This window comes from Spinacia oleracea, chromosome 4, assembly GCF_020520425.1.
Source record: "Spinacia oleracea cultivar Varoflay chromosome 4, BTI_SOV_V1, whole genome shotgun sequence".
NCBI lineage: Eukaryota > Viridiplantae > Streptophyta > Magnoliopsida > Caryophyllales > Amaranthaceae > Spinacia > Spinacia oleracea.
The window spans coordinates 159738392-159764814 of NC_079490.1; the positions used below are offsets into that span (position 1 = coordinate 159738392).

General features: G+C 38.8%; 3 protein-coding genes across 5 annotated transcripts; 1 reads left to right on the top strand and 2 right to left on the bottom strand.

Moving 5' to 3' along the window:
- Window positions 1-14368: 14368 nt before the first annotated feature.
- On the bottom strand, window positions 14369-20151 carry LOC110779948 (putative MO25-like protein At5g47540). 3 transcript variants are annotated; one of them, XM_021984393.2, is made up of 12 exons: window positions 19481-20146; window positions 18323-18484; window positions 18014-18132; window positions 17837-17911; window positions 17627-17717; window positions 17403-17462; window positions 17234-17302; window positions 16956-17054; window positions 16805-16849; window positions 16627-16729; window positions 16403-16554; window positions 14369-14862 (listed from the first exon to the last, which is right to left on the bottom strand). In XM_021984393.2, exons 1-11 carry the CDS (start codon window positions 19643-19645, stop codon window positions 16478-16480), a joined length of 1065 nt encoding a protein of 354 aa, XP_021840085.1. In that variant the 5' UTR covers window positions 19646-20146; the 3' UTR covers window positions 14369-14862; window positions 16403-16477. The 3 variants fall into 3 exon arrangements, with proteins under 3 accessions (XP_021840085.1, XP_056697272.1, XP_056697273.1); XM_056841294.1 differs by having other exon boundaries at window positions 15346-16554; window positions 19481-20143; XM_056841295.1 differs by lacking the exon at window positions 17234-17302 and having other exon boundaries at window positions 15346-16554; window positions 19481-20151.
- Window positions 20152-20800: 649 nt separating this feature from the next.
- LOC110779947 (uncharacterized) lies at window positions 20801-21244 on the top strand. Its single transcript, XM_021984392.2, has one exon. It carries the CDS (start codon window positions 20801-20803, stop codon window positions 21242-21244), a length of 444 nt encoding a protein of 147 aa, XP_021840084.2.
- Window positions 21245-21911: 667 nt separating this feature from the next.
- On the bottom strand, window positions 21912-23098 carry LOC130459866 (uncharacterized). Its single transcript, XM_056827484.1, has 2 exons — window positions 22962-23098; window positions 21912-22815 (listed from the first exon to the last, which is right to left on the bottom strand). The coding sequence occupies exons 1-2, from the start codon at window positions 23076-23078 to the stop codon at window positions 21916-21918; spliced, it is 1017 nt and encodes a 338-aa protein (XP_056683462.1). The 5' UTR covers window positions 23079-23098; the 3' UTR covers window positions 21912-21915.
- Between the last annotated feature and the right edge of the window lie 3325 nt (window positions 23099-26423).

Genomic DNA, 26423 nt, shown 5'->3' on the forward strand with positions numbered 1-26423 from the left:
AAATCGTTAAAATATTTCAAATGTAATAAAATAAATATACGTTTAATTATATATTTATTTCTAAAATTCGTGAATTCTATTTAAATATAATTAACTATACGTTAAAATATATTAATAAAATTTATAAAATTACGGGGGATTACACAGTTGGCACAGATGGCTACTACTATTGCAGGGAGGCCACCAGGCCAATTTCCTCCACAGCCCGAAAATAGGGAGACTGCTAATGCAATTACATTGAGGAGTGGTAGGGATTATGATGGTCCTTCTATGCCGGTTGAGGTTGATTCTGGGGTGTCTGCTAGTGGTCTGGTCAGTGAGGAAATTCCAAAGATAGTTATGGATGGTAAGGAAGCTGAAAAGGTTGTCAATGAGAATGAGGCTACAACTGAGGTTAAGAAGGGGACAAATATTCAAGTACCACCTATTGCACTCCCCTTCCCAAACCGGCAACTCAAGAATAAGCTAGACAAGCAGTTTGGCAGATTCTTGGAAGTGGTCAAAAATTTGCAGGTAACGGTTCCTTTTACTGAATTAATCTTACAAGTTCCTGCATATGCTAAATTCATGAAAGATATTTTGACCAGGAAACGTGCTTTTTGTGAGGTAGAGACTGTAGCTTTTACTGAGGAATGTAGTTCTTATTTGCAAAACAAGTCCCCACCTAAACTTAAAGACCCCGAGAGTTTTTCCATCCCATGTAACATTGTCACTGTATTTATTGATAAAGCTTTATGTGATTTAGGTGCTAGTGTGTCTGTCATGCCTTTGTCTGTCTGTACTAAACTGAATATGGGTGAGCTTAAGGTTACTAATATCACTCTGCAAATGGCCGACCGTTCTGTCAAATACCCCTTAGGTGTTTTAGAGGACGTCCCTGTTAGAGTAGGTAAATTCTATATACCTGTAGACTTTATGGTACTAGACATGCAAGAGGATTCTCAAATTCCCATAATCTTAGGTAGACCCTTCCTTCACACGGCGGGGGCGGTCATTGATGTTAAAAGTGGGAAATTGACTCTGTCTGTTGGGGATGATAAGGTGACTTTTAATCTGAATAATGCCTTAAAAAGTCCCATGCTAGAGGAAGAACAATGCTATCGTATTGATGTGGTTGATTTTATTACGCGTGATAACGTCTCCCAAGTTCTCGAAAGAGATCCTCTGGAGGCAGTGCTTTGTTGTGAATCTTCTGCAGGTGATAGCAGTTCTTGGAGTGCTGAAGTGGATGCTCTAGAGTTGGCTCTTAATGGTGGAGAATCTGAGCCGGAGAGCACCAAATTGAAGAGGTTAGTTCAGCCGGTTTGTCCTCTTAAAGAGGTAAAGAAACCCGAACTTAAGCCTCTTCCTGCTAACCTTAAATATGCGTATCTAGATGATGAACAACTCTGCCCTGTGATCGTCAGTACTGCACTTGATGCAGACCAGTTATCCCAACTTCTTATTGTGTTGAAAAAGCACAAAAGGGCCATTGGGTACAGTATTGATGATTTAAAGGGTATTAGCCCTGACTTTTGCATGCATAGGATACATCTAGATGAAAATCATAAACCATGCATTCAACCCCAGCGTCGTCTAAACCCTGTCATGCAAGATGTTGTAAAAGCTGAAGTTATGAAATTGCTTGATGCGGGTATTGTATATGCTGTGTTTGATTCTAAGTGGGTGAGTCCTGTTCAGGTAGTGCCTAAGAAAGGGGGGACAACTGTGGTGAGAAATGAAAAAAAATGAGTTGATACCAACTAGGGTAGTCACAGGTTGGCGCATGTGCATTGATTATAGGCGTCTTAATGTTGCTACTAAAAAGGACCACTTTCCCCTTCCCTTCATTGATCAAATGTTAGAAAGGCTAGCCTGTCACAAGTTTTTTCTGTTATCTGGATGGTTATTCTGGTTTCTTTCAAATTCCCATACATCCAGACGACCAGGAAAAGACCACCTTCACCTGTCCCTATGGAACCTTTGCATATCGTAGGATGCCCTTTGGTCTGTGTAATGCACCCGCTACTTTCCAACGTTGCATGATGAGCATCTTTTCTGAGTTTATTGAGTCTATCATGGAAGTGTTTATGGATGATTTTAGTGTCTATGGTACTTCTTTTGATTCTTGCTTGCTAAATCTGACTAAAGTGTTGAAAAGATGTGAAGAGTGTAATTTAGTCCTAAACTGGGAAAAGTGTCATTTCATGGTAACTGAAGGGGTGGTCTTGGGACATTTGATATCTGATAAGGGCATTCAGGTGGATCGAGCTAAGGTTCAAGTGATTGAACAATTACCCCCTCCAGTTAATGTGAAGGGTGTTAGAAGTTTTCTTGGTCATGCGGGGTTTTATCGCCGCTTTATCAAGGATTTTTCTAAAATTTTTAAACCGCTTACCCAACTCCTCCTCAAGGATGCCCCGTTTGTGTTTACTGATGCTTGTCTCGAGGCCTTTGTCAGGATTAAACAGGCACTGATTTCGGCTCCCATCATTCGCTCTCCCGAATGGGATCTTCCGTTCGAGATAATGTGTGATGCAAGTGACTATGCAGTTGGGGCAGTTTTGGGTCAGAGAAAGGAAAAAGTTTTGCATGCCATCTACTATGCAAGTAAGACCTTAGATGAAGCTCAAGTTAATTATGCTACTACTGAGAAGGAGCTTCTAGCCATAGTCTATGCCTTGGATAAATTTCGCACTTATCTGATTGGGTCCAAGGTGATAGTCTATACTGACCATGCAGCCCTTAAGTATCTGCTCTCTAAGAAGGAATCTAAACCTAGGCTTATTCGATGGATACTACTGCTACAGGAGTTTGATCTAGAGATCCGCGACAAGAAAGGGGCTGAGAATGTGGTTGCAGATCACTTGTCTAGATTGAGGTATGATGATGGTAAGGGGTCTACACGATTGATGATTCATTTCCGGATGATCATTTACTTGCACTTGCCAGTCAGTCACCATGGTTCGCAGATTTTGCTAACTACATTGTGGAGGGAATTCTTCTGGCCGATCTTACATATCAACAGAAGAAGAAATTCCTACATGATGTCCGGTTCTACTTTTGGGACGACCCTTATTTGTTTCGTGAGACTGCTGAAGGGTTGTACAAGCGTTGTATTCCAGAATGGGAAGTTCAAGGTGTTATCCGTAGGTGTCATTCTTCACCTTATGGTGGTCACCATGGACCGTCTAAAACAAACGCTAAGCTGTCACAGTGTGGTTTTTACTGGCCTACTATGTTCAAGGATGCACAGGCTTTTATTATGGCTTGTGATGCGTGCCAGAGGGCCGACACTATTTCGAGGAGGTATGAGATGCCACAGAACGGGATCCTTGAGGTTGAAGGTTTCGATGTGTGGGGAATTGATTACATGGGACCATTCCCATCGTCCAAGGGTAACTTGTATATACTTGTTGCTGTAGATTATGTGTCCAAGTGGGTGGAAGTCGTTGCCTCACCTACTAACGATGCTAAGATAGTCATTTCCCTGTTCAAGAAGATCATTTTTCCTAGATTTGGGGTTCCGCGCGCTTTGATTAGTGATGGAGGGTCACACTTCCATGAGAAGCATCTGGATGCGCTCCTGCGCAAGTATGGGGTTTATCACCGCACCGGGCTAGCCTACCACCCTCAGACGAGTGGTCAAGTTGAGGTCTCCAACCGGGAGATCAAATCTATCCTTGAGAAGGTGGTGGCGAAGTCTAGGAAGGATTGGAGCGATAAGCTAGATGATACTCTATGGGCATACAAAACCGCCTTTAAGACACCTATTGGTACCTCCCCATATCGGTTGGTGTATGGCAAGGCATGTCACTTACTAGTAGTGTGAGGGGGTCGAAAAAGCACGAGGCTAATGCATGACCTCGTCCCTCGTGGGCGTGACGTTGTCAGATCAAGTGTAGTTAGATTTCCTGTGAGTTTACACCCAATCGTCTAGTAATATAGGAGTCGCCATTCAGTTTTTAACGACAATGAGAAAAACTGACAAAACCCGGTTATCGTGACATAAAGGGAGTGCAATTATGTTCGACCACGACGGCCATTGGTTCCCTTGTGATCCCTGGTGTGGGGATCGCTCAACGTACACCTGCAGGGCAGAGATTGAGAGTTCGGGGGACTGTAACTACCGAGAGGAGTGCTCATCGATAACTCCAGAGGCAGGTTATCCTTACTAGCTCAGCCTAAATAATTGAAGGGACATGCGTTTAAACTATTAAACTACTCTGAATTGATTTTAGCAATATGCAACACATAATACTAAATCGATCGTGATTATCTTATTTAGATTGGTTTAAGGTACCTAGCATGATAGTTCAATTGTCCAAGGTATTATCTTTATTAGGCGTGATAGATCAATCAAATTAATAGTTTAACAATTTTATAAAAGGGTGATGAAAGCGATTAAATCATGCGAAGGGACACATTACGACGCACCCTTGAGAGGTGCGTCATGGTTCTCAGAAAACTAACCACTTGGCTTTGCTATTTCTCCTTTTATTTAACGAATCTCGGGCTTCTAGGCAGTGTTCCAGTATTTAGGCTTAATTCATCAGCTACAAGGGACAGGATACGTTCTGTTCGACTTTTGGGTCGATTGCGACAGAACGCGGGATCAATTTCGCAGCGTGAGGCTTAGGCTTAGGGTTGGAGTCAATACTCAGATTATGAATTGTGTGTTGTTCACGTCGGTTTTGAGGCTGTATTTATAGGGAAAGAGTTCGTGGAAAGATAGATCTTTAGAATCCGAATCCAAAAAGAATTTGGAGACGACACGGCCCCAAGTATTTTTCAGCGCCCAGGGTTGGGCGACCCAGGCGTTGAAAATAGGATATAGGCCGAGCTTTTTGTCAGATTTGGACTCTTAAACACAGAGCTTTTGAGACTTATCCGAGTTTCTTAGTGCGTATCAACTTATGACGGAATGCGTCTGGGCCCGTTACGAACTTTAGGTTCGTTAGGAATTTAATCACTAGTGGAAAAAGGGTCATTTGCATCGCACTTTTAAGCACATTTGCGTCGCACATCGTGCGTGGCAAAAGCTCTCGACGCAAATGACTAAAAGTCATTTGCGTCGCACATTTGTGCGACGCAAATGAACCTTATTTGCGTCGCACAATTAGCTAATGTGCGACGCAAATAACTTTTCAGGCATGGTGCTGAAAAGTCATTTGCAACGCACATTAGCTAAATGTGCGACGCAAATGACTTTTCAATATGTTAAAAAAAATGTCATTTGCAACGCACATTAGCTAAATGTGCGACGCAAATGACTTTTCAATATGTTAAAAAAAATGTCATTTGCAACGCACATTAGCTAAATGTGCGACGCAAATGACTTTTCAATATGTTAAAAAAAATGTCATTTGCGTCGCAGATTAGCTAAAGTGCGACGCAAATGACTTTTGGATATTCTAAAAAAAATGAGCTGCTGATTTTATTTAATCCATAGATTAAATAAAATAAGCAGCTTTCAGTACTAGTATATTCAGAGCATAAAAATAAAAGTAAACTAGGTGAAAATTTTGACAATATTTCCTTTGTAATTTGACCCTCCCCAATACCGGGAATGTTATAATACATTAATATATACCTGTCAAAACAGTTTACAACCCAATAAAAGGCAAATTCACCATAGATCAACCAACATGTTGATAACCTAACTACACTTTAAACATAAAAGTTTAAGTAAATATTACAATAAACTAGCTAAATATCGACATTGCTCATAATGTAATCAGCCCAAAGAAAACAAACAAAAATAGCAGAACAATCACATTCTTAGCAACAAAGGCAATACATATTCACCCTTATTAAGAAAAGAAAAACATTAGAGTTGCATAACCCCAAACCTACTCTCAACAGGAGGTATAATAGTCTGCTAGTCTTGCTACCATTTGCAGTTTGAATTGCATTCAGAACAATTATATTCATATAAGGAAACAATAATTAAACCTCAATTATATGGGAACATTTCAGAAAAAGTAATAAACGCTAGCAAGAATTGGGGAATCAACAACAGAACATTAAAATTTGAACTTAGACCTCACAATAATCAAACACACGAGCTGTTATTTATTGTATGCACAAAATGGCAATGTGAAAAACATGTATCATTGGATAAGCAACTGAACATTTCAAACATAAGAAACAATTCAAACTACAAGCAATACCAGATGATGTACAAATGTGTTCACCTAAGCAGTGTTTCGAGGCAAACATATACAACGGAATACATGTCGTTCATTGCTTTCTTCTCAACGGTGTTATCTGGTTGTCCTGATCCAAGGAAACATGCAGAGATGCCATGTTTTGATAGCTTTAAGCACTGGTCATGCATCAAGCTTATCAATGGAGAAATCACGACCACGACCTTCCCTGTCAAAAGCGCAGGTAGCTGAAAGCACAGAGATTTCCCTGTAGAAACATTAAAGCCTCAAAAACATTGACACAGTATATACATTGTACAAAGGATTCAAGAAGAAATGCACAGAAAAGGGAGAATAAGAATCAGAAAATAAATACCAGACCCTGTTGCTGCAAGAACAAGACAGTCTTGCTGAGAAAACCAAGCTAGTTAATCATGGTAGACACTGGTCATGCATCAAGCTTATCGATGTACAAATGTGTGTCTATTAAGTTCTTGCTTCTACTGCAGGGTTGCCTAGCAATCATGGTAGACAAAGAAAAAAATCCAAAGGTAAATCTTACTGAATTTTTTCAACTGGATGGACTATATGTTTCATGATACTGTCTTAGCTAGTTAATGAATCTCTTTTAAGAGTTCGACATAATCAAAATCCTAAAATCAAAATCAAAATCTAGGGTTCAAACAATCAAAATTTAGATTCATATGAAATCAAAATCCTAAAATCAAAATCAAAATCCTAAACAGATTCGACATAATCAATAACAAACTACAACATCTGAAATCAAAATCCTAAAAAGGTCACATTACATCAAATTCAATTCAGCACTTAATTTATCATCAAATTCAAATCAATCACTTAATTTATCATCAAATTCAAAGCGAAACTCATAAAAAATTGAAAAAAAAATACTTGAATTCACAAACTAACGAACATAACTAAACCCTAAATTCAAATGAAAAAAACCAGAGAAAATTAATTGAACATGAAAATCAAGATACTCAAATTAACAATCCAAACAATTGGGCAAAAAGATACTCAAATTCACACATTAACCAAAATAATTAAACCCTAGATTCATAAGATTTTTTTTAAAATGTGCAAAACTAATTGAATTTGGAAATCAAGCAATATGACCCAGCGTGTTTCTTACCCTTCAAAAACCAAGCAATATGACCCGCCGGAAAATGCAAACCAATCGTATTGACATTTTTGCGGCGCCGACACCTAGGGTTTGCCTCTTCGCGGTAGTTTAGCATGTTTCTTAGAGGCAGTTCGGCGTATTCGGCGTTTCTTAGCCTTTTTCGCGGCAGTTCGGCATGTTTCTTAGCCTTCTTCGCGGCGCCGACACCTAGGGTTTGCCTCTTCTTGACATCGCAGATCTTGAATTTTCAGAGAAACCCAATTGACTATATTTGTGACAACTTTGGTGAGAGGAGATGTCGAAAAATAAGGTTGATATTGTGTTGTTGGAGGAGAGATGAAGAGGTGTTGGAGTACCAACAATGGAGATTCTAAAAGAATAGATGAGAGAGAAAGATAGAAGAGGCGGAAAGTTTGCGGTGTTGGTGTGGTGTGCTGGGTCAAAGCGAGAAAGTACATTCCTAGGTGGACACGCATTGCATCGCAGATTTACAAATCTGCGTGGCAAATGACTCTAGGATGCTCCTAGAGTCATTTGCCACGCAGATTTGTAAATCTGCGATGCACTTGATTGAGTCATTTGCCTCGCAGCTTTGTAAATCTGCGATGCAAATGACTCTGGGGGGCATCCTAGAGTCATTTGCCTCGCAGTTTAACAAAGCTGCGACGCAAATGAGTAAATTTTATGCTAAAATTTGTTATTTGCATCACATGTTCAGAATGGCGTGGCAAATGCGGGGATGCAAATAAGCCTTTTTCCACTAGTGAATTAATACGTAACTCTTATTTTCGAATTATAGCAGGAATAGAATTCCTTTTGCCAATTCTATCTCTTTTAGGACTTATGTTGGAGTGCAACACCTAATTCTGACAGATTTCTATCTTTTATGACTTTGCCACTTTTAACAGCTACCCTTTACGGCAGTTATTATTCTTAGCAGGTTTCTATAAATAACAGTTTTGGCTGAAATGAAAAGGGTGATTGAGATTCGTTATTTTATAGGAGATGCGTTGCCAAGTGGAGATTTATGTTCTCATCATCGAACCTTCCCTTTCGGGAATGGGGACAAAAGTAGGTGTCTACAAGTAGAAATGGAGTACAAGGCTTATTGGGCAATCAAACAGCTCAACATGGATGCAAAGCTAGCCGGTGAGAAGCGGTTACTTCAATTGGGTGAGCTCGATGAATTCCGATTACAAGCATATGATAGTGCCCGGATTTATAAGGAAAAGACCAAGAGGTGGCACGACAATCACATTCTGCATAGAGAGTTCGCGGTGGGCGACAAGGTTCTACTTTTCAACTCTAGGCTTAAGTTATTTCCTGGAAAACTTAAGTCTAGGTGGTCTGGGCCGTTCACCGTGACTATGGTAAGCAAGTTTGGGTCAGTTGAAGAAGAAAACAATAATGGGGAGCGATTCAAAGTTAACGGGCAACGTCTGAAGTTGTACCATGATGGGGCTACTGTAGGAGTGATTGAGGTTCATCACCTCAATCCCTCTGCCCCATGAGATGCATATTCGAGGTAACAAGGTCGAGCGGGATCTAGAAATAAACCAGCGCTTTGCGGGAGGCAACCCGTATTTTATTGCTTACTTTGGTTTGAATTTTAGTTTATGTCCTTTAATTTTGTTTATTACTGCTTTCTTGTGTTCTTAGTTTAGGTTCTATAGCTTTAGAGAGGTGAGGAGAGTGGAATTTTACCAATTGGTCGTTTGAGTAATGTGCAGATTTCAATACCAAGTGTGAGCAATTTGGAGGATTATGGTCGTATTAAAAGGCAAGGAAAACCGGCCGGTTCGTGGGAACCTGCCGGTTTCGAGCATAAACCTTTATTCATGCCTTAGAAATTTTTGGGGTGCCTTTGGTCGTTAGTGGAAATATTCAGCGAAAACCGGCCGGTTTTATCAAAACCTGCCGGTTCCGTAAGCACAACAAAAATCAGCGCCCAAGGTTTGTTTTTGGAGGAAAAGAAGAACAAAAAGAGCGAAAACCAGGGTGGCAGGTTCCCAGAAACCTGCCGGTTTCGTATGGAATAGAAAAAAGGAACAAAACCGAAAACCGGCAGGTTTGTGAGAACCTGGCCGACCGGTTTTCGGAATTATTGAGTGAGCCAAGGAGAATTTCAGCGAAAACCTGGGGGGCAGGTTTGGCGAAACCGGCCGGTTTCGAGCAAATCAGTAGACATTTCCATTTGCGAAAATCGGCAGGTTTGTGAAAACCGGCCGGTTTTCTGGAAAATCATCGAATCATAAGAGGAACAGCAGCAGGGTTTCACGAACTTCATACTCACATCTCATCTTCTTCCTCAAATTCTTTTCCCCAAACCCCATTAAACCTCAAAACCCTAACCCTTCAAATCCTCATACCACCTTCATTACTCCACCAAATCGCAAATTTCTTACATCAAAATCATCCTCATCCCTTCCTCTTTCATCTATTGTTATCAAATTTTCATATTTCACTCAGATTTTTGAAAGAGGAATTTCACCCAAAAGCTTGAAAACTCATCAATGGCACCAACTAAAAGGGAAAGGGCAGAGGCAAGTACGAGTAGGGCACCTTCACCACCTCCCGAAGTGCAGCTTGAGCGAGACACAACTTACCCGGATGTGGTGTTCGAGTCCTACGATCAACAACGCCAGTTTAAGCTACTCAAAGGTAAACCCATCCATCCCACTCGTTGGTTGCATAAGGAAAGTCTGAACAAGTTAGGGATTGATAAAGAATTGAAAAAACTATTTCAACATGCTGGTATAGGTATAATGTATGTCATTTGTGGTAGAAAAACCTATGCACGTCTCACTCTTGAATGCTTGAGTAGTTTCAATGTAGAAAAAGGGCGTGGTAGTGAAATTACGCATGTATCTTTCCGAATGTTCAATCAGAATTACCGCATGTCTATGAGAGATTTTGCCCGAGTGTATGGTATGAATGTAGGCGGGCCTAAGGAACCCCCCGCTCCCTACAATGTTTTGGAATTTTGGACCACTTTAACAGGGGAGGTAAAAGAGGATGTGCAACATCTCCATGCCACTTCCTTCCAGCACCCCTTGCTTAGGGTAGGCCAACGGTTCTTCGGGTTGACTTTCTTTGGGAGATTTGAGCCTAATATGTCCGGAGTACTGAATTGATGATTTTGGGAAGTTGGGTGTACAGGGGAGCTAATTCTTACAAGATCAATGTAGCCCACCACATGGCCCTACATTTTCAGGCTCTCGGGAAGCAGTCATCCACCCGTCCTATTGTGTTGGGAGGCATGATCACGCACCTAGCTATGAGTGTGGAAAATTTTCTTCAGCCAGAGACTGGGCATGTTGAGGGTGGTAATGCCATGACACTTCTCTATATGGAGAGGCAAGGGTGGATTAGGCCCTTAAACCATAGTCTAGTGCCTAGAGAGATTCAATGGATGTTTAATGGGAAGCCTCTTTTCACACTACCTAATACTGCTCTCACAACTTTTATCCCCGATCATGCTAGCTATCTTTATGACATCCCCGCTAAGTAGGTTCCTGTTCAGCAACCTATACATGAGCAAGCCTATTTCAGAGATGCAGCACGGGCTGCAGGCCAGCCTGGTGAGCCAGACCCCCTAGACCCAGAGATCATATATGCTAGATTCCGGCAACTCGAGGTTAACCAAGAGGCTCTCACTTCCCATTGCAATCGATTTGAGAGTCAATTATGGGGCCGATTTGACCGGCTTGAGAGTCACTTCGAGAGCCGATTCGATCATTTTGAGAGCCAACTGGCTAGTCGATTTTCCCATGATGGTGGGCAAGGGAGTTCTGGTGCGGGTCCGAGTGGTGGACAGGTGGGTGGCGATGATAATGGTGATGATGATGATATTGGTGATGATTCCATACCCCTTTGAGCCAATGAGGACATTGTCCGATTTAGCTTGGGGGGGGGGTATTTGCTTCTTGTACATATTGGTATGTTTTCCCTTCCACTTTTCTATTGTTTTTGTGTGTGTGTGTGTTTGCTTGCTTCTTTAGGATAGTTTATGCTTTGATAATTTTTGCTTTAAAAAAATTTAAAATTCAAAAATACGTGTTGATCAATGAGATTTAGACAATTATTCCCTGTGCCCCTTTGGTTCGAAATTGTATTTTGATGATTCAAGCTGATAAGACAGGTGAGCATATTGGATTGACTGTTTGATGTATGAACTACAGTTGTATTGACTCTTGTCAAAGGTCAACTTTGTCCCACTTTTCATATGTATAATGCTGGATTGTGGTTAGCTGTGAGGTCTTGAGCCTTGATTTTTCAGAGTGCTTAATTCCTGGTGTTGCATTGATCTGAGTTTTTGGTTTTCGACTATTAGTATGCTTAACACACTTGCACTTTGCGCATGATGAAAGGCCATTCTTTAGGAAGCTTTCAGACGATCTTAGATACATCTGTTCCTGCTTTTTCTTTCCCATGTTTAGCCTTGACCGTTTTCTTCATTTAACTCCACAAAATAGCCCTTATTAGCCCCGTTGGTTACTTATCCCGAGTCTAGCTTGGGGGAGCTATCATTTGTTAGTATCGGTTTATTTTGTTGAGATGGTTGGCTTTAAAGGCCTATGTTACTCAAGGTTGTGTTTCCGTGTACTCGGGAAGTTAGCAAAGAAAGAGGTGTATTCATTAGTTGGCACCTAAAAGTTTGTGGTTATGGGTATTATAGTTTGTACATATCTAGCTGTTTAATTTCGTCGTTATATACAAACAAAAAAAAAAAAAAAAAAAAAAGAAAAAAAAGAAAGAGAAAAAAAAAGAACAAAAATATGTCATTTATTTTGTAGTATTAGAAAAGCAAGGAAAAGGGTAGAAGTTGGTTCATACTACGAAATCTATTGGTTACTTCCTCCCTTATGGTTATGTTTTGGTTATTGATGAGTTAGTTTTCGGAGATGATTTCTTTGGTATCATTGGTTGTTTTTGCTCCCCAAGTTAGATTTTATTACTCACATATCCAGAATATTCCTTACCCCTTGTTTATACCCGGCCAACGTTACAAGCCTATATAAAGACCTTTTTGATCATTGTGCAATGTGTGTATAACAATAGGTTGAAAATAGTCGTTTATCAAGGGCCAATGAGCATATGCGCATTTCGAGTCGACTCCGATGTAGGTCGAGTGTTTAGGAGAACCTTCAAACACACTAGTGTTGTGAGTTGGGAGGGGCTACTACTCATTTGGTAGTATGCATGCTCATAATGGGAAGGTGAGTGAACGGGCCACAATTGGTTCGCTTAGCCCGCCACATAACGAGAAGAGTGATTCACTTGGTGAGGCCCGATCTTGATTTTATACGTATGACTTGTGAGCCTTGCTTGAACTTTGTACCGGTTTGATGTGTAACTGTGGGGATTAAAGATTTCGGTCATGATATTTGCTTGCCTTGATTTGACTCTTGTTTTATCACCCATCTTTTTGCATAGATTTTGGGGTGAGTTAATCGTTTACGTCTCATTGATGCTCTTTGCTTAGGGACGAGCAAAGGTTTAGCTTGGGGGAGTTTGATACACTCATATTTTATATAGTTTTTACCCCCGTCCCGTATGCACTTTTCATCTCATTTGAGCTCTTCAGAGCCTATTTTAGTGCTAATGTGTGTTGTGTAGTGTCTGTTAGTTGCAGGGCTGATTTTGATGATAATTGATCTTTGGGGGGCCCGTTTCTTATCACTCTTGGATGACTACACGGATCCCGAGGCATTGCGGGATGATCTAGCTAGCTTCAAAGGGGCCACGAGCGTCAAACTTGGCCCAAAGGAGTTGGGCCTAGGCCTCAAGTTCTAACTCAAGGCAAATACGTCAAATTGAGCTCAAAACATGTGGCCCCGGTTTTCGCAAACCGGCAGGTTTTGAGGAACGGAGAAAACTTCTCTTAGGTGCGAAACCGGCAGGTTTTGGGAAACTTGTGGCCCCGGTTTTCGCTACCTGATGACTTTAGTATACCTAACTGGGCCGAAAACCGGCCGGTTTCTGGAAACCGGGGTGCCCAATTTTTGGTCCCATTACGTTTTCTTTTGCTTAGTTACTCCGTAGGATTAAGGGGAGGCTTATATATATATTTAGTGTTTTTAGTACGTTCTCTCTCCTCTCCGAACTTCGTATTATTATGATTGCTTAGCTTAAAACTTCAATTTTTATTCTCCAAACACTCAACTTTGATTTAATTAAAGATTCAAACTTTCAGCTAATCGTTTCGTTCTTCGTTTTAGGTATTACTTTGTGTTCTTATTCTTTTATTCAATTTCAATTATGCTTTCAATTAATATGTTTGCTTTGTTTATTGGTATTATGTGTGAGTAGTTACTTTTCTAGGGTTTTGGGGATCCATGAATAATTATGAAGGGATGATTGAATAATTGTGATTGTTGGTATTGCGATTGATTCCTATTGATTGGTTTATTTCACTATGCAATTAGATTTGCGCAGGTTTAATTGTGATAGTCATGCAATATCAAGTTAAGATTCGAGAGATGCAATTTGATATTTAGGCTTGTGTCAATAGGTGGAATTAGGATTAATACGTAACGAGAGCCCGTTAATTCTAAGTCTATGATTATTATCGATTCGAGAGAGCATGCTAATCTAATTAATTGCGTTATTGATTATTGCTAATCGTTTATCATCCTGGATTGTTATTTGTTGGTGAACCTATGCCCTAGGTTCTTTAATATCTGATTTCTTAATTGTTTAATTATTGTCGTAGTTTTAGTATACAAACCAACCAACTCTTGTTTCCCAATAGTCTAGATTAGTTGATTAATAGTAGAAAGAACATCTGTTTCCCTGTGGATTCGATCCTGACTTCCCTTGCTACCTAACTAGTGATTTTAGGTTTATCTTTGATAGGAGTGCGATTTAGCCTGTCAGGACCAATAGGGCCAACCAGTTTCTATAAATTAACCAACAAAGACCATTAGAATGGTGATGACCATGCTATTTTCAGAAGCACGACTGCACAAGTAGCAAACAGTCAAAAACTCAAAATCAGTCTTCTCACAATCCCACTTGTTTGTCTACCTTCTTATTTCGTTCAGAAAAAAATAAAACTGTAATCCAATAAAGGTCGCTAAAAATGAACCAGAAATACATCAGTCAACATAATTAAATTGAAGTTGAAAGAAATCCCTACTACAAAGAAAAACATCAGTGAATAATCACATTGTGAGTTGAATGAGTTGTATTGCATTGCAACTCCCAGTAAACAGTGAATCAACGAGTCTACAAAGAAAAAGTTATCTTTTTCACCTGCTTCTAATATTCAAAACTATCATTCATCAATTTTGAGCTCAGAGTCAAAACTGGGAAAAAGAAGTAGAAAATCAAGCAAAAGACACCTCTGCTTCATTTCTTCTTCTCACCAAATCCATGTTTCTTCCTAAGATACTCCCTAACAAATTCACTTCGAGCTTTCGTACGAGCTTGTTGAGGAGCAACATTCTTGTACGAATAATGAACACCAACAACAAATAGAGAAATGCCACCAAGAAAGAATCCCATTGTCATTGCCAGCTTCGTCGGCGTTGAAGGATAACAAAACGACATCTCTACTAGTTCTTCCCCCCCAGTAAATTGCGGCAACTGAGAAAAAAAATAATAGAAAAAGAGACAAAATATAATCTTCACATTCCACAATTAGCAATTTTGACTGAAAATGGCAGCAAACTACAAGAAAATAAAAAGAGAAAATTCGATCTTTACAACTTACAATCAACAATAGGACAACTAAAATAAGATTCTACAATTGGGTAGCTTAGAAGAAGATCTATGAAGCTCCAACAATCAAATGGGTGCATAAATATGAATAAACAGATTTACTTGGGAATTTATCAAACAGGTTATCTGCATTACTCACAAAAGGGGTTTTTTCATAAAAGACCCAATCAATATGCTACAAACGTCGTTTAAAACATAATTACAAATAGAGTAAGAATTCCACAAATAAGGATGAAATAGAATTGAATTTGAAGGACACACTATATAATTAAACATGTTAAATTGATTAGAACTTGCGTGGAAAGGTGAACTAAATTGCAAAAAATTGATTTGTGAAAAAGAAATTACCTGTAAAGCTACGTGAATTGGATCTCAGTAGATAGAAATCGTGGAATGAGAAATGGACAGGGGAAGACGGGAAGCTTATGAAATTTGGTAAATTGGGAAGAAAATTTTAGGTTGTAATAGCCAAAGACGCCCAATTTAATTTGGAATTTTAGGGCTTTAAGTAATTTGATTTGGAATGTTGTAGATTGGTGTCTTAACGTATGCGTAACAGTGTAAACTACTGGTCTACGGAGTACTATATAAAGTTTGCCAATTCATAAACTAAGCAGAGTTAGTTGAACAGTGTGAATCTTTCGTTACATGCTTTAACTCCGTTATAAGTTTTGATTTGATCCCGCTTTAGGTAGGTTTTGAGTTTGAGCCTCACCGTATGCAAAAATTCTTGTTGAAAGGTGTATGATACGTATCGGATTCCGATATAGTCGGAGCAAAGCTTTGATGAACCGGATGTGCTATACTAAATCGGCAAGATAATTTTTCAGTTAAAAAATGCTAATTGAAAAATAAAAATTAACAAATTTGTAGGAGCATGCATAGTTCAAGTCGTACAACCGTTTGTACCAGCAAGGTACAACAAATGGTATTTTTTTGTTCAACTACTCATTTGGAAGACAAATGACTGAAATAAGCAAACAAAAAAATGTTTAGATTGTACCTTACAACTTTACAAGGTAAAACCGGTTGTATGATAAAAAAAAGTTGCGAAATTCTGTATAGCTTTTACTGTCTTAAGTTAGAAATTTATAAAAACAGTGTTGCAATTTTCCAGTTTATCCTGTATCCTTTTCTTGTTTACCCGATTCCAAACAGCCCCTAATTACTCAGAAAGAATGCATGTTTAAGCAAGTTTTCCAAGCATCATTAAAAATATTGTAATCAATAAACCTCTTATTAAGATTGACAACAGCTGAAGTGAATGTCATCACAGCAGTTGAGCCAAACTTCTGATCACTCCTATTATCAAAAAACATACATCTTCTCTTTACAAATTCGCCTCTTCCTTTTCGAGCTAGCTTTCAGAATGTACAGGTAAATAAATCCAATAATATGATCGTACCTAGGGACCTAGCAGCAAAACTTCCAGATTTCTTCAGCTTATATCTAAACGCTTCCACGAGTTGTTCAAATCCTGTCATCGAATCTCTTTTGGCTCCAATTCCGCTATCTCCTTTACCACCTGAGCTTTGTCAGCCTCAAACTGTTGATCCTCTGCTAACAAAACGCAAATATGAGCAACACAGATGTTCTTAACTCAAATATTTACAGTTGGTTTCTATTTACCTTTGTCCAACGTAAAATTACTAAAGAAGCGAAGAAGTTTGCTTCTGTTAGCTATCAATATGGCTGTGATTTCATGCGGCTTGTTTTTGTTAGCTACACATAGCTGTCATATATAACAAAGTGTTATAACACGAACACAATGTGAGTAAGAAAGAACGGAAAAACAACACAAATTTACCTTAAAGATATGAAATGCTTCGAGTTGTATGGGCCTGCTTGGTTCCTGTACCAATACAATCAAACACCCGCAATTAATTTCTACTAATTTCTGGAAGGCCAAACAGTTAATAATAATACCAATTCATAGAAAATAAAAGAAAAATAATTACCCTTAGGAGATTCATGAGAATCATCAAGTTGTCTTTTGAGCTCACATACCGCACCATGGTGGCAGAGTTTGAACGATCAAGCAAGATATCTCCCAAAAGCTGGAAACAGGCAATCAAGTTTTGATATATCAGCATTTATCATCATGCCATCACATTAAAATTCTCACTTAATATTAATGCTTGTAACTTAGATTCATTTCAGAAATATTTGTATTTAACCATGGAAGAACAGTTTTCCTCTTAAAAGATAGTAGCAAATTAAATTACAGTACCCCTACCTTGATAGCTTGACGCTTTGTAATATAAACTGCGGATTGCAGCAACTTAGTGTTGAATTCTCTGAAAAACTATGTCACGGATGAAATGTTTTTCCGTTACCAACTTGCTGAGTGCTGATTGTATATATAAATAGATAGTTCTGAAAGTAAATAGTTGATGGTAACTTACCCCATCATAGTTTTTAGACAAAAACTCTGAAACAGTGGATTTATGCCTGGTCAATAACTCCTGCAAGTACCACATACAAGGAAGATTTTTCAGAAATCTCATAGAATTTTCAGAACTAGGTTCAAAAGTGACGTAAATCTGCTAAGAAGTTGACGTTTGGTGTAGCAAATGAAGATTCAAGAGTCCGCAAATGAACTAAACAGATAAAGGAAGAGGATGAAAACCTTGAAAGTTGCGGCAGCATCTGATGATATTTCAAAATCTGGAAGCTGTATATAATCAAAAAACTTGAACAAGTGCGTTTCCAGCGCATACCTATGAACAAAGCAGATGAAATAAAAACATTATAATTTTGTAATCATTATGCAGAAATTTCAATCATTTTGTCATGAAGCAAAGAACAGGAGTCTAAACCATGATTTTGAATCACTTACTTTGCAATGGTTTGATGACGAATACACTCCCTGAGCATATTACCATAGTGCAAGGCTAGTCTGTGGTCTTCATACCTTAAACATAATTAGTTGATAAAATCAAGTCTTAAGCATTAAACAAGCACGATTAAAAAGGCTAACGAAGGCACTTGACCTACATAATTGGTAATTACTTACCCTGAGACCAATACATCAATGAGATCAATGTTGTTTTCCAAGTACTCACACGCAATTAAACGTGAATGAACCTGTTGTCTTTGCAGATTTGCGACCACTTGGGTAGCATCTTTTCGGGCCTAAGAGAGATCATCTTTTTAATAATAAGCAACATTAGGAAAACAGGAGTTTGGCCAAAACTTATATTGCTTACACATCTTCAAGTATATAAATCCAGAAAAATGAAGCATTAAATTTGAAAAAGAAGTCAGAAAACTTCTGGGTAGAAAGAAAAGGAAGCATGACTGTAAAAGGTAATACAAAACTGACCTCCAAGTCCAGTTTCGAAAGACAAATTATTAGGAGACGAAAAGTATTTTCTTGGAAGAATTCTTGAGTTACTTGTGCACAAGCTTCTGGGACAGGTTCAGCTTCACTAGTGCCATATAGGGTGAATTTAATATCCGCAAAGTATTTACCTAGTTCTTTCATCTGAACACAATTAACATAAATAATAATAATAATCATGATACTGAATGCAATCCAACATTATTCAAGATCATATAAGGTTGCAATTTTCATCAATCAACGCGCATAGATCAGTCGTTGAATTCTCAATATAAGAAGTATTTATGTTAAATTTTCAATTTCATACACTAAAACAGAAATGTTAGAATAATGTCTTGAATCGGTCAAGCCCCTTACTGCAACGCCCCAGCACGGGGATCTCGCTATTCTAGACTAGGGTTATCTGTTTTGGGCCTATTTTTTAGGCTTTCCCGCATCTGTCTAGAGAGTACTATATAAACTCTTTAGGTCATAACCTAGTTGTATTCTGTAATCTGTAATCCTGTGGACGTACCTAACACATTGTTAGTGAACTACGTTAAATCTCTGCGTTCTTTAATTACGTGAGCGTTCTTTAATTACGTGAAATATAGTTGATGTTTTTCACTTTCTCATCATCTATGAAGCCCTTTTGTCATCAACTTTTCATATGCTTCCTTATAATCTGATAATCTACAATTCCCAGAAAATCTACAAACTTCACCATTCTTTCTTGGAAACAGAACAAGGCTTAGGGGACAATATCACAGAAAACAAAATTGAATTCTTACATTATCACCTCAATTCATGAAATCAAACCCCATCATCCAACTCTGGGAAATTCGTAAATCAATACGTAAAATCAACCTTTTTCCAATCATTTTAAACCAACAAATCAACCATAATTACCCCAAAAAAAAAAATTAATGTCATCGAGATCACATTTCCAGTTACCCAAAAATAAAAAACTAAAATGTCATCAAGATCACATTTTTCCCCCTCATAAGAATCATAGCCTCCATTTCATTAAGATTACATACACCAAATCATTGATTAAAAAAACCAATCATCAAATTTATATTCCAAACATAACAAAAACAAAACCCATTCAAATAAATTCAAAGACAGAATTTTTTTTATGGAAAATGTGAAAAAGCATACCTCTTCAACCCAATTAGGCCCATGATCAACATTGTTATTATCATTAAGAAGAATCAAGAGCTCACGAACACGACGAACCTTATCGCCCGGGGTTCGAATCTTCTTCTTGGACTTAGACTTGAGCTTCGACTTGAATTTGAGAATAGTCTTCAAAAAATTAGGCATTGGACCTCTCTCACAGACGGAGCTTCAATTCTTTTTTTCTTTTTTTTTTTCTGAGGATGAAACTTAAAAATGGTGTGAAAATGTAATATTATGAGTATGAAACTCAAAAATTGTGTGAACTTGTATAAAAAAAATTACAGGTACAAGGTAGGTAACATGTGAGGAAAAACAATGAATAGTAGTGTTTGGCTAAAATGACATTGTCAATGTTTTAGAAAATAAAAAATGAATGAAAATAAATAGCAATTTGAGTTTCTAATTCTGCTAATAGGATTATTCCTTCTTTTTTATGATTATGATCTTTGTTTCCTGTTATTCGGTGTTTAGGTTTGAGGAGAGAGAATGAAAGATATGGCAGGAGACAATTCTCATGTGTTTTTGGAATTTTGAAAATTAAATTAAAATAAAATGTATGCAATGTTTGATCGAGTGGATGGTGATGAATAGATGACCGAATCAGATTTTATAGTTTGACTATGTAGAATCATCAATCAGTTAACTTCTATGGAGAGTACAAGTAATCGTTAAACAAAGATATGGTTGAGACTCGAGACTCGAGGGTCGGTCGAGATATATAATTAGGTATGATAAAAGACGGAAAATTGATTAACATTTTAGTTTTACATTATTTTTATCCTTCAGTTAATTTTAGGCAAAATTGCTAAAAGGGACCTTTTATAATCCAGAATTTGCGAGAAGGGACCTTTTAAATTTTTTTTTGTAAAAACACACCTAAATGTAAAAATAATTTGCGAAAGACAAAAAAAAAAAGAATATTCAGGCATTGACTTTGATCTGCCGGCGTTGACCCTCATGTGATAGTCACATGCTGCTCATTTTCTCTATGTGTACCCCTTTTCCCTCCAAATAGAAATCACAACCAACCTGAAAAAAACAAAAAAAACCGGCGCCTTTCTCCTTCCTCTGTTCTTCTTCTTCCCCCCCATGCTCTAAAAAAATTTCAATCCCTCTGCAAAATTAAGTTGAATAACGAATACTGCAAGCATCTCCATCAAGATTCGAGTCTGGGCACGAATTATCTGGTAAGAATTCCTTCTAAATTTGTGGAATTTGAAAGTCGAAAAATTAGGGTTTTTTCCCCCAATTTTGTAAATCAATTGAATCGGATGTTGTTGATTACTTGTTGCAGTAATTATGGCTCCATGGAATGAAGTGAAATGTGGGTGTGGGTTTCCTGTAGCCAAGAGGACTGCTTGGACTCATGAAAACCCGGGGAGAAAGTTTATTGCTTGCAAATTCTACAATCCTGAAACTGGGCAAAGGGGGTGCAACAAATTTGATTGGCTTGATGAAGATATTGTTGAATGGCAAAGGGATGTTACTAATGTGCTTGTTGCTGAAAAACATAGGCTGTCCACTGATCTTGCAATTCTGAGGAACAGATTTGCTTGCATTGAACAAGAGAAGATTAGGCTAGTCGAAGAGGTTGACAGATTGAAGAAGAACAAGGGCATGATGATGGGTGTTTTGGGGTCTAAGAAGGCTGGCTTGGGTCAGAATCAGCTAATGGGGATGATTTGTGTGTGTGCAATTGTGTCTGTATTATTTAGTTTCACTGTAATCAAGGTATTTGGGTAGATGGTAGGATGAACTTTGTTTAAGGAATGTTAGGCAATTAGAAGCTATGCTTGGTTTAATTCCTTGTTGTAATGCCTTTATGTTTAATGCATTCGTTGTTGTAATCAAACCATTGTGGTTTAGAATGAATGAAAAGTTTGCCTCCTTTATTTTGCCAAAATTATTTGTTTTGTTGGTATGAATCTTCCCGTATTTTATTTCCGTATTTTGTTCCCGTATTTGGTTAAGTTGATGTTTATTTTTGTAGCCGTCGAGTTGAATATATTGTGTCGTGTTTAAGGTATGTTTAATATAATGTGTCGTGGTTAAGTTGATGTTTATTTTGTTTCCGTATTTTATTCCCGTATTTTGTTTTCGTATTTTGTTTCCGTATTGTGTCGTGTTTAAGGTACTTTGTTTCTTGACCAAAATGAAATGGACTTATATAAGATGACAAATTGGAGAGAAAAACACTTTTATAACTTGTCAAATTGACATAATCTTACAAAAGTAGTCAAAATGACTAATGTTGACTTTAGCATACCAAAGTTGACTTCAGTTTCATGACCAAAGTAAGAGCTATAGACAAGCAAGCAGAGACAAGCAAGCAATCAGCAATTGTATTCATTTAACTTACAAAATACCAAAAACTAGGATTCCAACTGACTAACAACTAACCTAATCTATTCTTGTTATTGACTTGGGTGAAGTTGAGGAGCACCTTGGGAGGATTGAACCACAGAAGGTTCTTGAGCTGCAATCTGACCAGCAAAAGTATCACTAGCAGGGGTTGAAGCTGCCACTGTTTCACCAGGTGGTGCAGGCATAGCACACTTAGGTTTGTAGTGTCCAAGTCCACCACATCTGCTACACTTGTTTTGCCTCTTTGTTCTCTTAACAGGCTGCTTGTCTTCATCCTCTCCAGCTGCCTTATGCCTCTTGTGCTTGCTTGGCCTACCTGGCATTTTTCTGTAAGGTGGAGGCAATGGACCAGGGTAGGGTGTTTGATCCCATTGATTCTGACTAGGCATGCCTTTGAACGGTGGGGCATAAGACTTGGCATAAGTCTGAACATGATAGGCAGGGTGGATGAAGTCTTCGTAGTTTAGCCTCTTTGTTTGAATACATGCCAATGCATGCCAGCAAGGAATTCCCATAAGACTCCATCTGTAGCATCCACATACTTTGGACTGTAAGTTGACAACAAATGTGTCCTGGTCATGGTCCACTTCGAACTCATGTAAGTCAGCTTGCCTGATTCTCATGTTATGCACTTGCGTAAGACCTTGCTGAACCATCTTAACAACAGAAGGCATAATGACACCCTTAAATCCCTTCAGTCCCTCCCTTTTTGAATTGAATCTCTCCATGACATACCTCCTAACCCACTCCATCAGCTGTAGGATTGGTTTTGCCCTTGCCTCCCTCAACACATTATTAAAACTCTCACAACAGTTGTTTAGTAGCATTCCTGACTTAGAAGCAGTGCTAAACCCATGTCTAGACCAGTGAGCGATGTTGATGGCATCCAAGTACTTAAATGCTTCTTCATTCAGCTCTTTTATAGCTGCCATGTGAGTGTTGAAATGGTGCTGGCAACAACAGATGCATTGTGTTAGATCAATGTATAGCAGACAGACAGACATACCACAATATGCAGACTCAAAGAACAATATGCAGACACACAAACAGACCCCAATATGCAGACTCACAGAAAGCAAGTACAGAAAAAGAATACCTTTGTGGAAGATCTAGCTGCCTTCCAGAAATGCTCTTTGTACACAACACCAGGAAACTTGCCTTTGAAGTTAGCCCAGATATGCCTACAACAGTATCTGGTCTCTGCATTTGGCATAACTGTTCTGAAAGCATCAAGCAAACCCTGCACACCAGGCAACCATGAATGCAATGACCAAGTCAGATGTGGAGATCACAAGTCAGTTATGTCCAACTTAAAAAAATTCTAGACTCGGGTTTGAAATCGAACAAGATAAAGTTAAAAAATGACAAATATATACAATTTTGAATAATTCTAGACTCGGGTTTGAAATCGGACACGATAAAGTTAAAAAATGACAAATTATGTCCAATCTTGAATAATTCTAGACTCGGGTTTGAAATCGGACACGATAAAGTTAAAAAATGACAAATTATGTCCAATCTTGAATAATTCTAGACTCGGGTTTGAAATCGGACACGATAAAGTTAAAAAATGACAAATTATGTCCAATCTTGAATAATTCTAGACTCGGGTTTGAAATCGGACACGATAAAGTTAAAAATGACAAATTATGTCCAACTTTAAAAAAATTATAGGCTCGGGTTTGAAATCGGACACGATAAAGTTAAAGAAATGAAAAAAATTAGGGGAAAGATTGTACCTTCTGTCTGTCAGACATGTAGGTCACTTCTTCCTTCTCGTGAACCCAAGTAACAGAGTCAGCCACAGTGATGATGTCAGCTCTCAAAAGCTCCAAGAACCAGGCCCAAGTTTCAGCATTTTCAGTCTCCACTACAGCCCAAGCCACAGGGAAGATGTTGTTGTTCCCATCCTTCCCAACTGCAGTCAACAAGATACCTGGGTATGATCCCCTCAAATGTGCCCCATCAACTCCTATTATTGGCCTGCAGCCAGCCATAAACCCCTCTTTGCAAGCTTGCAAACACACATACAACCTTTGAAACAATGGAGGTGGGTTTTCTATGCCTTGTACCTTCACCACAGCTGTGCTTCCCGGGTTATACTTCTTAATAGCTGCTGCATAATCCCACACCTTTTTATACTCTAAGCTAGCATCCCCAAAGATCATTTTCATAGCTAAAGATCTACTATAGTAAGCTTTGTAATATCCTATTTCAGATTTCACTTCCCTCCTTGCTCGTCTTATGAATCCCTTAATTTTTGTGTTAGGTTCATCCCTCCAATCCTCCAAGTATCTCTCAGCTAGGTACTTTGAGGTAACCTTAGGGTTATCAAACTGCCACCCACAAATATGTTTTGGCCTAATACTCTTTATTTGCCAACTGTTCTCACCCTTTAGTTTTCTACCATGGATCTTAAATCTGCACTTCCTCTTCTGCTTACACACACACTGCACAGATCTACCACCCTTCACAGGACACCCACATCTGTTTGCACAATACACAGAGACTCTATTGTTGTTGTTGTGCAAGTAGTAGTAATTATACCCTTTCTGGATGGCATTGTACCTAATTGCCTTCCTAAGAACAGTGTTTGATGGAAACTTCAACCCCTTAAACAATTCAATTGGCACTTTGAAATCTACACTAGGATTGAAACAAGGGTAATTAGGTCCTTCATCATCTGATCCTAGTATGCTAACAACCTCACCATCACTGTCATTAAGCTCAACATCATCACCACCAATTAGCCCACCCTCAATACAGTCTTCATCTTCTTCCCTTTCTTCCCTTTCTTCCCTTTCTTCCCCTGCTGCTTGCTGCAGTCCTCCTAAAGTCCTTTCAACTCCCTCAGTTATCTCATGGTCCACATATTTATGGAACAAGTCATCATCACTCTCATCTTCATAGTCACCCTCACTCAGCAAGACATCACTGTCAGTATCAGATTGACCCTCATCAATTCTCTCCTTAGTTCCTGCAGCATTTCCCTCACTCACAGTAGCTCTTCCTCTCTCTTCATTCTCAACAGCTGTCTCCTGATCTCCCTCACCCCAGCTCTTCCCTCAACCACAATCTGATCAGCATTTTCAGCTCTCTCTTCACTCACAATAACTCTCCCCTCACTCACACCAGCTCTCCCCACACTCACAGCAGCTCTTCCCACAATTGATTTGGATCTCTGCCCTTTTTCAGCTCTCACTTCACTCCCAAATGCTCCTCCCTCACTCACAGAAACTCTTCCCTCACCCCCAGCTGATTTGTGTTTAAGCAGTGCCTCCTTTTCAGCAAGTGTTCTCTTAAAAAGGGACATTGTGGGAATTTTTTGTCTCACTGCCTGCTCTAGTAGTGGGGAAAATTTGGGAAATTTGGGTGTGGAATGAAGGGGTATTGTTGAAGGGGGTGGGATTTCCCTGGACAGATTGGATGGTGGGAGTGATTTGGACTGATTTGTGTGTGGAGGCAAGCTTTTAAAAGTGTGGCAATGTGTGGAGTGTTGACTGGAATTAGGGTTTTGACTAGTGCTGCTGACTGTACTGCTGACTAGATCCACCAGTGGGGCCCCTAGTGATGAGTCACCACTCACAGAATTGCTCCCTCCACCACTTGATTGGAGATCATTATCACTATACCATTTGACATGTGTAGGAAAACGACTCCTATCATCATACTCCTTCTCACCATGTACCACATACAATTGGTACGACCCATCCTTCTCGGGTGCACTCAAAAAATCGGGAATCTCAACATCACTCTTGATCTCTTTCCTTCCATTCCCATGTAAACTACACCCTCGCCTCCTAAACCAAATCTGACCTACTTCTTCGTATCCCAATTCCCTCCTAATCCAATCTGCAAATTCAAAGTAACATATCTCCTCCACATTTGTATGCAATGACATACCAGCCTTAGGATTATCACCCCTCTCATACGTAGTTTTGTTATTTCTAGATACAAATTGCCCCCGTGAAACAACCTAATAGTAACAGGCTCCATCAATTTAAACCAGCTTTGTTCTACGTGAATCCTACCGTTAAACCTGATGCACATACAACGACACACTACATTCAATTTCCTATTTAATCACATCTATGCCAACACAAATTCAACAATACAAATTCCAGTCATTCATCAAAATGTGCCAAAATATCCTAATTAATCAAGCAACCAGATTAATGAGGCCCAAATTTAACAACCAGAATAAATTTAACAAACATAAACCACCACATTAATCACCCAGAATCAATTTAGCATAAACCACCACATTAAGAATCAATTTCTTGAATTTTCACCTTAAACCCTAATCCCAATTAATCGAATTTTTAGGAATACTTAGTATAATATTACCAGCCATTAACAAATACCCATGTCCTTCAATAATCCCAATGAATTATTAAACTAAGCCCTAATTTTTACAGTATATTCAAAGTTAAAATATGGTAATTCACCTGTCCTTGTGGATCACTCTGTAATTTAGGTAGTTGTTGACTATTGTCTCGTTCCTCTTCCTTTTCCTTGATGATGACGCCTTCCCCTTTCCATTATTAGCCATGGAAGT

What these genes read in the sequence shown, in the direction of transcription:
- LOC110779948 (XM_021984393.2), bottom strand. Translation starts at nt 19,645, where the DNA reads ATGCCTAATTTTTTGAAGACTATTCTCAAATTCAAGTCGAAGCTCAAG. An exon ending in TGTCTAAAAACTATGATGGG is followed by an intron (nt 17,303 to 17,402) that starts GTAAGTTACCAT and finishes TCCGTGACATAG; the next exon opens with TTTTTCAGAGAATTCAACAC. An exon ending in CAAAGCGTCAAGCTATCAAG is followed by an intron (nt 17,055 to 17,233) that starts GTAGGGGTACTG and finishes GCCTGTTTCCAG; the next exon opens with CTTTTGGGAGATATCTTGCT.
- LOC110779947 (XM_021984392.2), top strand. Translation starts at nt 20,801, where the DNA reads ATGGCTCCATGGAATGAAGTGAAATGTGGGTGTGGGTTTCCTGTAGCC.
- LOC130459866 (XM_056827484.1), bottom strand. Translation starts at nt 23,078, where the DNA reads ATGCCAAATGCAGAGACCAGATACTGTTGTAGGCATATCTGGGCTAAC. An exon ending in CAGCTAGATCTTCCACAAAG is followed by an intron (nt 22,816 to 22,961) that starts GTATTCTTTTTC and finishes TGTTGTTGCCAG; the next exon opens with CACCATTTCAACACTCACAT.